Genomic DNA, 15,017 nt, shown 5'->3' with positions numbered 1-15,017 from the left:
TTCACTGCTGCTGGGAATGCAAAATAGCACAGCCACTTTTGAAGACAGTTTGTAAGTTTCTCCTAAAACTAAACATAGTCTTACCATACAATCCAGCAATCATGCTCCTTGGTATTTACCAGAAACAGCTGGATTATGTCCACACAAAAACCTGCAAATGGATGTTTTTAACAGCTTTGTTTATAATTGCCGAAACTTGGAAGAAACTAAGGTGTCCTTCAGTAGGTGAATGAACACATAAACTGTGGTACATCCAGACAATGGAATATTGTTCAGCTCTAAAAAAAAAAATGAGCTATCAAGCCATGAAAAGACATGGAGAAATCTAAATGCATATTACTAAGTGAAAGAAGCCAATCTGAAAAGGCTACATACTATACGATTCCAACACTGTGACATTCTGCAAAAGGCAAAACTGTGGAGACAGTAAAAAGACCAATAGTTGCTAGGGGTTAGGAAGAAGAGAGAAGGGATTAATAGGCAGAGCGCAGAAGATTTTTAGGGCAGTGAAACTACTCTGTATGATACTATAATGCTGGATACATGTCATTACACATTTATCCAAACCCATGAAATGTACAATGCCAAGAGTGAACTACAGACTTTGGGTGATTATGAGGTGTCAATGCAGGTTTATCAATTGCAGCAAGTGTACTCTGGTGGAGGATGTTGATAACAGGGGAGGCTATGCACGTGTGGGTCAGTGGGTGTATGGGAAATCTCTGTACCTTCCTCTCAATTTTGCTGTGAATTGAAAACTGCTCTAAAAAGTCAAGTCTATTAAAACAAAGTCAACAAAACAAGTCAACAAAACAAAGAAATCTCTGCTGTAATTGCAACTATCTACATGTTAGCATACTTATGGGGAGCCTAACAGCACGGCATGAAGAGTTGCATGGCAGCCAGATTTCTTAGTAGAATTCTGAAAGAGTGTTCAATAAACTCTACTACAGCAAAAACTGTAGTTTATTTGTACAAAAGTTTCATAATTCTTCATGATTCACAAAATTCTAGTGGGCTGCCCTGATTTACATTAAAAATGAAAATCTGGATTTGCATGTCATTTGCCTGTAAGCAAAGCAGTTTTGACTCTGTGTTCCCTTCGGAGGCCTCTCTCAGCCCACTGCAGCACGTGCACCATGTTTCTTCAAATTATTGATCCTGGATAGCACCTTGGATTAGTAATCACATGATTAGGCTTTTGATCTCATTTATGCTAAGGAACTGATGTTTGATCTGGAACATTTCAGTGTCATTATATCTTCTTTTTTTAAATTTTTTTAATTAATTTATTTTTTGGCTGCGTTGGGTATTCCTTGCTGCATGTGGGTTTTCTCTAGTTGTGGCGAGTGGGGACTACTCTTGGTTGCAGTGTGCGGGCTTCTCATTGCGGTGGCTTCTTCTGTTGCGGAGCACGGGCTCTAGGGCGTGCGGGCTTCAGTAGTTGTGGCTTGTGGGCTCTAGAGCGCAGGCTCAGTAGTTGTGGCACATGGGCTTAGTTGCTCCTCAGCATGTGGGATCTTCCCGGACCAGGGCTCAAACCCGTGTCCCCGGCCTTGGCAGGTGAATTCTTAACCACTGCGCCACCAGGGAAGCCCAGTGTCATTATACCTTGCAATAAAACAAGGATTATAATGGTTGTTCCTTAACCACAGCTCAGGAATAATGTGATTGATCAAATGACAGCAGTAAGATTTACTGCTCAGAGAAAAGTAAATTCAATGAAGTGTTCTTTTGCTAACACACACAGAATTAAGGCATAATGTTTAGATAACAATTCTCAGAAAGAAACATGATTACCGGGTGATGCAGTCTTCTGCCCGCTTCTCATTGTTCATCTTGTGATGCACCACAGCAGCCACTGCCAGGGGACCCCCATCCCCACAAAGGAAGGTGATGGAATGCTTGGTCAAACAGTTCAGACTTTGCTTTACATAGTCATGTGCCTTCTGTAGGTAGGTAGGGTCCCCAAACACATCATAGAGGTGTAAGTAAAGCACAGCAATACCTGAAAAGCAAAAAGAAAATCATGTACAGATGAGGAAAGAGCAGTTGACTATATTATTTTGGTGTACTGTCTACTCAGCAGTGTTGATTTTTGATAAGCTATAACAAATACGTAAATTATCTGGAAGTTCAGATGACCTCAGTCTAGACTCAGCTTTATTACTAAGCAGCTCTAAGAACAGTAGGCAGACACTTCCTTGTTCTCAGTTTCCTCATCATTACAACTCTAAATTAAAATAGGAACCCTAAGAACTCTAAACCCAAGTTTAATATTAATCCTTGTTGCACTCTTGGCTATTGTGCTGATGTATTCTTTTTGATGGTTAAAATGATAGGTAATCAACCTTTGGTAAATAATCACCTATTTATTTTACAAATAATAATTTATGTAATTAATAATAAACAAGAAATGTTTGTTCTTATGAGCTAAAGAAATTCAAAGACTAGGGAATGAAAAACTAGATTTTTCTTTATATAGAAGATCATTTTTTGCATGAGAAGACAGGTTGAGTAACCAAATCCTCTATCCCAGTATTGTTCCAGGCAGGGGATTATAAGAAAACTATTAAGTTATTTGAGATCTAAGAAAATATATTCAGTTTCCCAGTTTTTTTCACTGTCAAGGACCCAGCCACTTGAGGAACTATAACCAGAAAAGCTGCCAATGCCTTTTGCTTTGGGCTTTACTTGATTTGCTTATCCTACTCTTGAAGCCTGCTATATGTAATTGAGGCCTTGTCTGCATGTCCTCATTCCAAATTCCTGCCACAGTAGATAGAGCCTTTCCTCTGAAGCTGACTAGTCTCAGGGCAGACTCAAGGATGTGGGGTAGGGAGCCTGTCTTCCTGCAGCATTTCCAGAAACTCATTTCTCCCCTTAAAGTACGTTTTCCATCTCATTTACCAGTTTTAGAAGACACTGAACCTCTGTCTAAATCTAAATTCACAGAGCCAATCTCTTTATGGATTTCAATGCAGTAAAAATGCAGTTTGCAAAATTACTTTTCACTGTACTGAGGACAATTTTAAATTTAGATAGTTTTCTTATCTTGCATGGGTAATTTCCAAAGCTTTGTGCTACAGACAATTCAATTTCACATGTATATTAAGGCCAAATTTTCATTTTCTGCCAAAGTTAATAACCTTGTCTATTCTTTCAGAGTGACTTGGTGTTAGTAATTCTACAAGCTGCTGATCAGATGTACCAATACTTAAGCTTTGTAGACATAAGTGTACAAAACCTGTACGTGGGTAAGAAAAAAATTCTGCTTTTCACAAATGATCAATGTCAAGAGCTTCTTCTAGAATTAGGTCCTTAATAGGCTTCATCTCCACCCATACCAGGCATCTGCAGGCAGTCCGTTCAAATTGTTACCCTTTCATTTTGCCCTCCTGTTCCCATCACTGCCTGTACTCCCCTAATTAAGTTATGTAGGCACCGAGGCCAGATAATGACATGACTGAGATCTGAGAAAATAAAAAGTGATTAAATACAAGCCCAATGAAGGTTTTCCTTTTCAGACCTTTGTCTCTTATTATCAACAATTCCTCTTGGCCTAAACATTTAACAAACAAAACCCATTAAGGTGTGCAATTTTAAGGTTTGATGCATTTCTCATGAAAAGCAGGTAATCATTTCCCAAGTCTCACAATATTTCATTTAGATGAAATTTTTTTTTTCTTTTTGATCAGCAGAGAATTAGCTTTCCATCACCTCAGGTTCTATTTCTCTCTGTCTCTTCATTCTGGGCCTCCGTGTCTGCATATTTTGATGAAGCAGTCTTCTGTAGGTTGTAGTTTACAGTGCCTACCTTCTTCCCTGCTACAAGACACTAAAGGATGAAAAGGGTTTCAAGTGAGGAGTGCTGCTGCCAATCAGAAAAATCCTCCTGGACAACCTATTACAAATCAGCCTAGGTCAGGAAAATAAGACAAAACGCCTAAGTCAAAGACATTTAATGCCTCATCAATATTTTATATCCCAGGTGGCCTAATTTAGTAATAGAAAAAATGGGGGAATCGCCTGTGACCAAATATCTTGAACTTGATTCTTATGATCTTCTAACCTTTGACAATATTCACGCATATAACAACACCTTTGCATAAATACTGAAGGCTGAGCGATAATTGGCAAGGTGGGAAATAAAAACACAACTTCAAGGGCTCTGCAGGGTAAACTCATCCAGTCCTTATGTGTACTCACAACCGTGGCCTCAGTCCATGCTTTTAAAAACTCTTTTCAAAATGTAATTTTTCTCAAAATAAATTTGTTCTTCATGGAAGAAGTCAAACAGTACTATAAGGCTTAATATGCATTTGCAGTCTCCTGCCCCAGTCTATTCCTGTCTCCCAGAAGCAACCACTTTCAATCATTTTATCTATTTCCTCTAATATCTGCCTCCATATTTCTAATAATATGCTATGTACTTTCTCTTGATTTTTCTTTATCAGTTATTTTTGATTCACATCTCACTCTGGAAGATAAGGATTTAGCGCTTATAATAGACACTGCTAAGTGGTCCCCCCAAATCTATCTTCCTCTTCTCTAAACAATACTGCCCTGGCTTTTAGCTAGGCACATGGCGGCCCAGAACAGTCTCCTTTGCAGATGGGTATGGCCATGTGCATGGGTAGGTTCTGACCAATAAGACACAGTGGGAATAATGGGGGTAAATTCAGAAAATGTTCTTGAAGGGAGGGGACCTGCCATTTCTTCCTTCCTGGCTGGAATGCAGATGTGATGGTGTAGCTGGGGCAGCCATTTTAGACCATGACGTGGCAGCTCTGTGATGAGGATGGTAAAGCATCAAGATCAAAGAAGCTTAGAACCCGAAGGACTGTGAAGCTGCCACACACCGATTGCCTTACGCAAGACAGAAATTCTGTTGTGTTAAAGCCACTGTTATTTTAGGTGCATTCCCCTTATGCTAGTAAGCCTACTCCTAAAGAATACAGCTCTCTTCAAAGCTGGGGAGGTAGGCTGAAGGGAGACCACATAGGGTCTTGTAAACCAGCTCAGGATTATGGGTTTTATTTGAAAAGCACCTTTCAAGAGCATAACTAAATTTGTGTTTTTAAAAGTTCACCGTAATTGAACTGTAGGGTTTGGAAAAGAGTATATGGCACAGTGGATGCAGGAGGAGCAATTTCAGGAGGATAGTTCAGGAGCACAAGCGAGAGACAAGAGTAGCTGCAGGAGATGATGTGAGACTGAACTGGAAAGATACTTGTCTTGGAAGGTAAAAGTCAACAGAACCTGGTAGGGAACGACTGAGAGGGAAATATCAAGATGACTCCCAGATGCCTAACTTCAACAGCTAGATGGGCAATGGTGCCGTCCTCTGAGATGGCAAACACCTCTAGGGGAGGGCCAGGTTTGGGAGGGAAGATTACAGTTGTATCCATTCATAAACTCATCTCCAAATACGATTCCAGTCCCTAAAGGACATTTAATATAATGAGAAAGAATGTTTCTTACTGGCTTCTAGGATAACAACCATCAAAACTGGTCACGAGGCTCAATACAGGATGATGAACGGAGTTTAAACTTTTTAATGTTTTTTTCTTTAATCACAGAATATGTTACTTAATCAAGAATATTCTTGGGCTTAAATCTGAGCAGCAGATAAAATGTCCTTCTATACTGTTTGCTAAGCAAAAGGTAGACTAATCAAGATGTGCTTCCTTCTTCTACCCCTTTCACCTCTTCTTCTAGACCAGAAAAGATTGAAATGAGATTTAAAATTGATTGAATTTAATTGTAAAAATATGCTCCAAATTGTTTTAGACTTCAGAATTATTTTGTTAAAAAAATGGAAGACCACCCTACCTTTTATGAATCTGGATGAAGTTTGACATTTTCATTGATATAAAATTTAAGTTAAATATTCTTCTATTTTTCAGCTGGTCCACTCCATGATAATGACTGTCACAAAGCCATGAAAACTCATGCTTTTGGTCTTAATTTTACTATCTTGTTAGATTTGCTCATATAAATGACTTAAACATTCTGATATATTTAAAAAATAATCCACCTGAAGAGATATGCTGAGAAATCAATAAAGCAAAATCGAATCCATTATTTTCCCATTAATTCTCAAGTCATTAAAGGTGACTTTACAATAAATATTTGGATAATATCCTAATTCTGTTAAGTAATGAGTACCTTCCTTCAGGAACAAGAGATTATTCCTACTCTGGATGATGTCTTACTTTATTTCCCAGAGGGTATAGGAAAGTTGTTAGAGGGATATCATCTCTATTTTACATGCAAAACCAGACAAATTTAAGTAATATCAGTAAAGTACCATTTAGAATTAAGCACGTGAAGTCAGTAATTGTTTTAGAAATGGTATGTTAATTCCGTAGTTATTCACAGCCTTGGAAGCTGACTTGGTGGAGAAGGAACAGACAGGTAGGCAGAGTATCCGCTCTATCCCAGGGGAAAAAAAACACCATCAGGAAGTAGTTACGGGTGGGGTGTGGACTGAAAGCGGAGCTTCATTTGTGGGAAGCCCGAAATGGAGCAAATGCAGAGAGTACTCCCAGCACGTGGAATTATCTGAGCAAATCCTCGTGGACAAGAAGACTAGAGGATGACCTGGTTAGGCTGGACTCCTTGGGGGTTCAAATTATTAAAAACTAGACATAGAAATTTAGATCTGATGTTAATTGACTGTCAGTTTATGTAGAGGAGGAGTATTCAAAAACAGCAACTTTCAAAGATAAATTTGGCTACATGTGTTAGTCCAGGTCCTCTAGGATGGGACTGAATATATAGGACTTTATTAGGGACATATATAACATGAAGAGTACTGCAGGGCACCATACCAGCAATTGCATGCTTTGGCTTGGAAGTGACCTCTTCTGGTCCAGGGGTTCCACCCGAGCCCCTGGACCAGAAGAGGTGGCCTCATCTAACTACAATGAAGTTGAGAGGTCTTGTCCTCCCGGGACCCCAGAAGGAGAGGGACAACCCGATATGGACGAGCACTAGAAGTGTCTAACACGGGGCCTGGCAGGGAGGTGGCAGAAAGAGGGAGCCAGACCTTGGACAGGTCAGGTTTGAGATGTTCATTAGACATCCAAGTGAAGATGTCAAGTAGGCAGCTGGATATATGAGTCTGAGTTCGGGGAAGAGAGGCTGGACAAATGTCCTCCAAAAAATGAGAAAAGAACCTACTTATCTCCTGTGATCTCAGAGGCCGGTAGAAACCCAGATATCTATTACTTTGACCTTATAACTCCTGGAGCCTGTTTGGTTGCTCAGAACTGCAGTGTCCAATGTGACAGACTCTAACCATAAGTATCTATAGAAACTTAAGTTGGTAAAGGTAAACAGATTTAAAATTCAGTTTCTCAGTCATACTAGCCACATTTCAAATGCTTGATAGCCACATGTGGCTAGTGGCTGCTGTATGGACAGCAAAGAAACTATCCATCACAGCAGAATGGCCTAAGGACAGCCCTGTTTTGAACACCAGGGACAGATGTCATTCTTTATAAGAAGTTCAGGATGTCTGGCACTGCCTCACAGCTCATCCCACGAATCTCTTGGTTTTGAAATGTTGAAAACTAATTTACTTGAAAGACAAAAACAAAACTCCGCTGTAACAGGAATATGTCCTGGCTTTCAGCATGGAAGCTCTGAACCACATTTTTTCTATTCTGTTTCCTTCTGTAGCTACAACTCTGGGAAGGGAGGGTAAATTGTTTAGGGACACTTCTAAATCTGCGGCTTCCTTACTCAGCTGCTTATCCCCAGTAGTACTATAAATATAGCCAGCTGTTGAGAAGTAATTAATACGAAGCCTTTGGATTTCTGAGGGATCATTAGTCCTATTCATCTTGACCAATCAAGACCTCGATGCATCTCAAACGTCTATGGAGATGATACAAATCTCCGCAGATGTAAGAAGCTCTCAAAGCACTTCTCTGTAATTCTGCATTTTAGAGATTATTCCTTAACATTATTCACTTATTTTACCACCAGCCTACACTGATGTAAAAACCGTTGGTACTTCAGATCTGCAAGTTATTTCCTTGTAGGTTAGGTGCTTTTGAAGACTCTCTTCATGTACTCTGGTGGGAAAAATCATGTTCAGATTACGGGTACTGCTGGAGCCACTAGAGATGTTCAGCTAATGCCCAAGAATGGGTCTTAATAGTTTTGAGTGATACGGAGACAAGAACTTCCTAAAGGCGGGGGCATGGGTTGTTCCAACCTAAGTTTCAAATAAACTGTTCCCTAGTTGAAACTTTAAAGGCTCATTAATTTTTTTTCCTTTCAGATTAATGGAAATATAAAAAATGAAAGTTTTCTCTGATTAACCCCATACAGCATGATCACCTGCTTTTTAAGCAGGTTGGTACTTTCTAATGTGCTGTTCTGTAACTGTCTAAATTTTGTTTGTGTTTTGAGTGTGTGTGTTGAGTGTGTGTTTCCATTTCTTTAACTAAATGACAGGGTCTTCAGGGAAGGATTCCCATTCCTAGTCACTGTAGTTACTCTCCACAAAGCCTGGATGTAAACACTACACCGACTAGTGCATCCAGTCAGTCTTCAGATTAAAGCCAGGCACAGTGCTGGCTTTCCAAATACTCCAGTACTTTTAATACAGGTAACGTGGGGAGGAAACTAGTTGTGACTCCACACCCTTAATTTAATAATATTGGCCCAAAGAAGCGGAAATGTAAATTAAGAAAGGCAATGAGCACTCTGAAGATGTGTCTTCTTTTCTCTGTTATCTATTTCCAGAGCTAAATAGGAAAAGAGATGAAAATTTAAAAAAAGGAGATATATACTTTCCTCCTTTCTTCCCTCAGTGCCCTACAGTGTACTGCTTTGTAACTGTCAAATTAGGAAGAGCTTCTAGTCTTTTATTCAGACTACCATAATAGGTGATAACTCCTTCGGCATAGTAGTCATTAAGAAGCACGGGTTCAGGAATCACTGCCTGGGATTGAAGCCTAGCTCTGCCACTTCCCAGCTGTGAGATCTTACCCCACTTACTAAACCTTTCTGTGCCTGAGCATCTTTATCTATAAAATGAAAATAGCAGTAGCTACTCCACAGTTACTGTAAATCATTCTGATCAGTACAATAGTCCCTAGCACATAGTAACTACTCAATAAATGTCCAAACCCCGTTAGACTGTGAATCTCCATGAGTGTTGAATGAGTCACTTTGTCTCATCACTGATGCCTGATCTAAAGGGACAGAAAGTACAGAGGGAACCATATTCTTCCTCTTCCCATTTCCTGCCTCTCTCCTCCCTCACTGGCTCCTCAGACTGGGGAGAATTAGCACAGTGTTCCCTATATATGTACCATGTTGAGCTTTCTGGGAGTCTTCCCACATCACACGCTCTCTCTTCTCAATCATGTTTCTCATGTCATAATCCATTCTTTGGCTGTCCAGACGTTCTTTGAGTCTAGGGAGGTAAATTCAAATCGGGTGCAAGAAGAAGGAAGCCCACTTTATGTCCAGGTCTAAACAGTATGCTCTTTATTCAGCTTTACCAGGTGTAAAGTGACTATTACGAGCCCTGTCTCATTTCTGAGTTCATGCTCGATTGCATCAGAGGTTGAAGGGAAAGAGATGTGACTGACTCTTTTACATCCTAAAAGACATGAAATGAGTTGGATTCCCACCCTTTCCCCATTCCACCTAGTTATGTCTGTTATTGTTTTTAGTTTGCTTAGATGGTAGCTAGAGTAGTAACAGGAGGCTACTCTCCATTCATTCATTCATTTGTTCATTCAACAAATATTTATTAAGCACCAACTATGGACCTGGCATTGTATTAACTGCTGAAGTTAATGGAATGAAAATGACAAGACAGGCCTCAGCCTCCTGGTGCTGTCCGTAAAAATCAAATGCTTAGATGTCTTCTTTCTTTACCTCTTCCTACTTCTTCTGATCTGTCTACAAACATTCTCATCCTGCTCTGTGCTTCACCCAAGCACACTGGTGATATCGAAACCCTCCAGCTGTTTCAAGCTTGTGTCTCAGCCATTTAAGATTACTGACAGCACAGTGATATCAGCACCATAGAAAGTGCAGGCACGAAGAAAGCAGGCGACATTCTTGGTGCACTCATCTGTCTAGCAGTCATTGTGAAGAGCTCTAATAGACCCGGTGTAGGTCCACGCCACTGATGCCTTCTGTTGGTCCTAACAGTTTAGTGCTTCTCATAAAGGTGAAGGACACTTGGTCAGGGCTCAAATTAGACAATGAAATGCTGGCTCTGATGAAGAGCTACTGATAAGAATTATCAAATTGCAAAGAAAAGACACCTGGCCAGTGCAATTCCTTTCAAACAAGTCTGGTATCTGCAGAAACTAAGACCCACATGCTAAAGCTGTAGCTCAGAGTATACCTTTGGCAGATCAGAGGAACAGCATCTTGAAACACTTTAATAACTTGCATTTAGAGCGTGAGTTAATATTACTCTAGGGATTATGCTGCATATCCTCTTATTTAAAATGTTATCTAATACTTGAAAAGAGGAAATGTATGCCAATCTTAGCCTCATTAACTCTGTGAGTTGGTTACAGAAGACTGGGTCATGTCTTCTGGAACTAAAGCCCCTAGAGTCCTGTGTATATTTTCTAAGTGTGAGCTGATCATCATTTCTCTTGGGAATTATCATAGTTAAGAGTGGGGAAAAGTGCAATTAAATGAGGGCTAGCACTTTCCCTCATTCTCTCTTAAAGATACTAGTGAGATCAGCCATCCCTTGGGTTTACTTAACTTTCCTACTTTGTTATCTGTGAGGGAAGCGATCTTTCCTACTAAATGCTTACTTCAAACACGAGAATACTTCATCTGCTCGTTTAATCCTTTATAACAGCAATTCCTCAACAGTGTTTCATGTTTTCCATTTTATAAAGCACTTTAAAATCTTCTCCACCCTAGAACAGATATACTTCAAACAAAACCCAGGTGGCAGGGGGCGTCATGCTCTCTGGTGAGTCCCCGGAGATCCCTGGACACCACCTACCATCACTTAATAGCTGGCCTTTAGATTTGATCTTAAGGGGCTTCCATGCCTGCTATTTTTCTACACTGTCTGCTATATGCACAGGCATAAAGAACCAAATGGCTTCCCTTAGCCCCCAAACTGGGATCACGCAGCAAAGAATTCTTGAAAATCTACGAGGATAGGATTAAGGCTAAAAAAGAACAACTCAATGCTTACTGCTGGTGTATGTCATACATCAATATCATGATGCGCTGCACTTCAGTGTATTAAGTTTTATAAAGGAGGACTTCGGTGAAAAGAACTGAGGCTGTTTATTTCAAATATCGCTTATAAACAGTTGCAAGAGCTACTGATTGCTTTCAGACTAGGGGTAATATTTTACTCAAGAGGATCCTCAACATGCCTTTTCAAATACAAGCAATTATGAGGAAAAGCTTCTGTTTTGGCCGAGTTAATTTTCTATCCTGAAACCACACTGAATATATTAAATCAGGATTAGGAAGGGGAAAAACACATTCTATGGAACAATGCTGGAGATTACACTTTTCTAGCTGCCAATGCCCATAAATCTTTCTAGGGTTTCCTCTGTGTCCAGTTCCAAACAACTTTTTCCTGTAGACATTTTAATAGTAATTACTGTTGCCTGTCTAACAAGCTATGTTTCCCTCTAGCTTTCCAAATCCCTGTCATGTTTGAGCAGGGCTTATTCTAATTTTTTTTCCTAAAACACTTAAAATTGACTAGTCATTAGCCATTTCTAAAAAGTTTGTATATCATGAGCATCATCATGTAGGTATCACTCAAATTATTCCATCTTACAGCTTCTGTGTAGATCTTCTTCACTTACAAAATGCATGGAGTAAACCAGAATGTAGGAGTGGAAAGTAACACACATACACACACACACTCACACTCTCATGGGGTAAAGAGCAGGGTTCTAAAGCCAGGCTTGCTGCCTTGAATCTTATCTTTGGCACTTACTAGCTGTGTAACCTTGAGCAAGGTACTCAGCTTCACTTTGCTTCAGACATCTCATCTGTGAAATGAGGATGTGAACAGTATCCACACCACAGAGTTGTTCTGAGATTTAGATGTGTTATTTAATGCAAAGCACTTACATCAGTGCCTGGCATTAACATTAATTACTGGCATACATGCACACACCCCCTGGCTTCCGTCATTCAAATGTCAATCCTATTAACATTTTATTAACAAGAATCATGTTTTAATCTTTACTCCTGTCTTTCCACAGTCAAATGATGACAACACTGCATAATGATGATCCCCATTCCTTGAGGAACCAAAATTCATTCAATCAATGTATTTTATTATTAAAGTATTGAATTCTTGTTTTTTGAACATTAATGTATAGTAATAATTTGTTAACTCTCAGTTACTAACTGAAAAATTGATTATTCATGACACTTCATTCCTGAAAAAGTAACAGAGAGGATTTACGGTAATAACTGCTTCATTTGCCAATACGAGACAGCTGTGGGGTTTTAAAAATTCTTCCCTCCTTTCCTTCCTAAGGGTCTCAAGGCATTTTACCTCTCTGCTGTGAATAAAAATAAAGGTAAAAGCCAAGAATACAGCTTATAAAACTGCACTATGACAACCCACATGTATAAATAAATATGCAGGCTTTGGAGAAGATGATGTCTGAATCCTATTAAAAGCTTATGTGAACCACTCTCATCACTCTATTATATCCTCTGGTTCATTTAAAAATAAAAGCCAACATTATTTCAGCTGTAAAATAGTTTGTGAAATGAATGTTTATTTTCTAAAGCAATGATTTGCTTCTTTTAAATTTCAACTTAAACTTGTATGTATCACCCTTACCTATAAAGCATTATATTGTTTTCTAAAGCACATACAACACACAAAGGTGCTCTAGCACACATTCCAATAAGGACCCTGTCACTAATTATCTCAATTTTTTATGGAAAACAAACAAACAGAAAATGGGAAAAAATGACATGAGTCCAGTTATTCAGTTTGAAGTACATATGTAACATTAAAAACATCTGGGTGCTTCCTCTCTTCAATAAAACTCTTTCAAGATCAAGTGAGTAACTGAGACAAATCTAGGCATAGCATGAATGAGGTATGATGAAGTTGGGCAGCCTAGCTGTGTAGTTTCCTTTAGAGTCATAAACCGGAAACACAGATGCATTATTATGGGGTGCACTATGGATTGATAAATGTTTCAAACACATTAAGGACTTTGAACTACAATCCTGCAGCCTGTGGAACAAAAAATACATTCACAGAAACATAGACAAGATGACAAGGCAGAGGGCTATGTACCAGATGAAGGAACAAGATAAAACCCCAGAAAAACAACTAAATGAAGTGGAGATAGGCAACCTTCCAGAAAAAGAATTCAGAATAATGATAGTGAAGATGATCTAGGACCTCAGAAAAAGAGTGGAGGCAAAGATTGAGAAGATGCAAGAAATGTGTAACAACGACGGAGAAGAATTAAAGAACAAACAAACAGAGATGAACAATACAATAACTGAAATGAAAAATACACTAGAAGGGGGCTTCCCTGGTGGCTCAGTGGTTGAGAGTCCGCCTGCCGATGCAGGGGACACGGGTTCGTGCCCTGGCCCGGGAAGATCCCACATGCCGTGGAGCAGCTGGGCCCGTGAGCCATGGCTGTTGAGCCTGCGTGTCCGGAGCCTGTGCTCCGCAATGGGAGAGGCCACAACAGTGAGAGGCCCGCGTACTGAAAAAAAAAAAAAATACACAAGAAGGAATCAATAGCAGAATAACTGAGGCAGAAGAACGGAAAACTGACCTGGAAGACAAAATAGTGGAATTCACTGCTGCAGAAGAGAATAAAGAAAAAAGAATGAAAAGAAATGAAGAGAGCCTAAGAGACCTCTGGGACAACATTAAACACAACATTCACATTATAGGGGTCCCAAAAGGAGAAGAGAGAGAGAAAGGACCAGAGAAAATATGTGAAGAGATTATAGTCGAAAACTTCCCCAACATGGGAAAGGAAATAGCCACCCAAGTCCAGGAAGCACAGCGAGTACCATACAGGATAAACCCAAGGAGAAAAATGTCGAGACACATAGTAATCAAATTGGCAAAAATTAAAGACAAAGAAAGATTATTGAAAGCAGCAAGGGAAAAATGAAAAATAACATACAAGGGAACTCCCATGAGGTTAACAGCTGCTTTCTCAGCAGAAACTCTACAAGCCAGAAGGGAGTGACATGATATACTTAAAGTGATGAAAGGGAAGACCTTACAACCAAGATTACTCTACCTGGCAAGGATCTCATTCAGATTATATGGAGAAATCAAAAGTTTTACAGACAAGCAAAAGCTAAGAGAATTCAGCACCACCAAACCAGCTCTACAACAAATGCTAAAGGAACTTCTCTAAGTGGGAAACACAAGAGAAGAAAAGGATCTACAAAAACAAACCCAAAACAATTAAGAAAATGGCCACAGGAACATACATATCATTACCTTAAACGGGAACGGATTAAATGCTCCAACCAAAAGACACAGGCTTCCTGAATGGATACAAAAACAAGACCCATATATATGCTGTCTCCAAGAGACCCACTTCAGACCTAGCGACACATACAGACTGAAACTGAGGGGATGGAAAAACATATTCCATGCAAATGGAAATCAAGAGAAAGCTGGAGTAGCTATACTCATATCAGAAAAAAATAGACTTTAAAATAAAGAATGTTACAAGAGACAAGGAAGGACACTACATAATGATCAAGGGATCTATCCAAGAAGATGATATAACAATTATAAATATATATGCACAGAACACAGGAGCACCTCAACACATAAGGCAACTGCTAACAGCTCTAAAAGAGGAAATCAACAGTAACACAATAATAGTGGGGGACTTTAACACCTCACTTACACCAATGGACAGATCATCCAAAACGACAGTAAATAAGGAAACAGAAGCTTTAAATGACACAATAGACCAGATAGATTTAATTGATATTTATAGGATATTCCATCCACAAAC

The 15,017-nt window shown here is 39.4% G+C and overlaps 1 protein-coding gene across 2 annotated transcripts in view; it reads right to left on the bottom strand.

Annotated features, from left to right (window-relative positions):
• The window catches only part of LANCL1 (LanC like glutathione S-transferase 1), a 41,310-nt gene that overhangs the window by 14,346 nt on the left and 11,947 nt on the right, over positions 1 to 15,017 (bottom strand). For both annotated transcript variants that reach the window (XM_030853026.2, XM_030853020.2), the window contains exon 4: positions 1,801 to 2,008. In XM_030853026.2, coding sequence (XP_030708886.1) covers positions 1,801 to 2,008 — 208 coding nt within the window. The remainder of the gene's footprint in view (positions 1 to 1,800; positions 2,009 to 15,017) is intronic.

This window comes from Globicephala melas, chromosome 7 (assembly GCF_963455315.2).
Source record: "Globicephala melas chromosome 7, mGloMel1.2, whole genome shotgun sequence".
In the NCBI taxonomy this organism is placed as follows: Eukaryota; Metazoa; Chordata; class Mammalia; order Artiodactyla; family Delphinidae; genus Globicephala; species Globicephala melas.
Note: the sequence above shows the minus strand (reverse complement) of the source record. Positions and strands in the feature narration are given on the sequence as shown.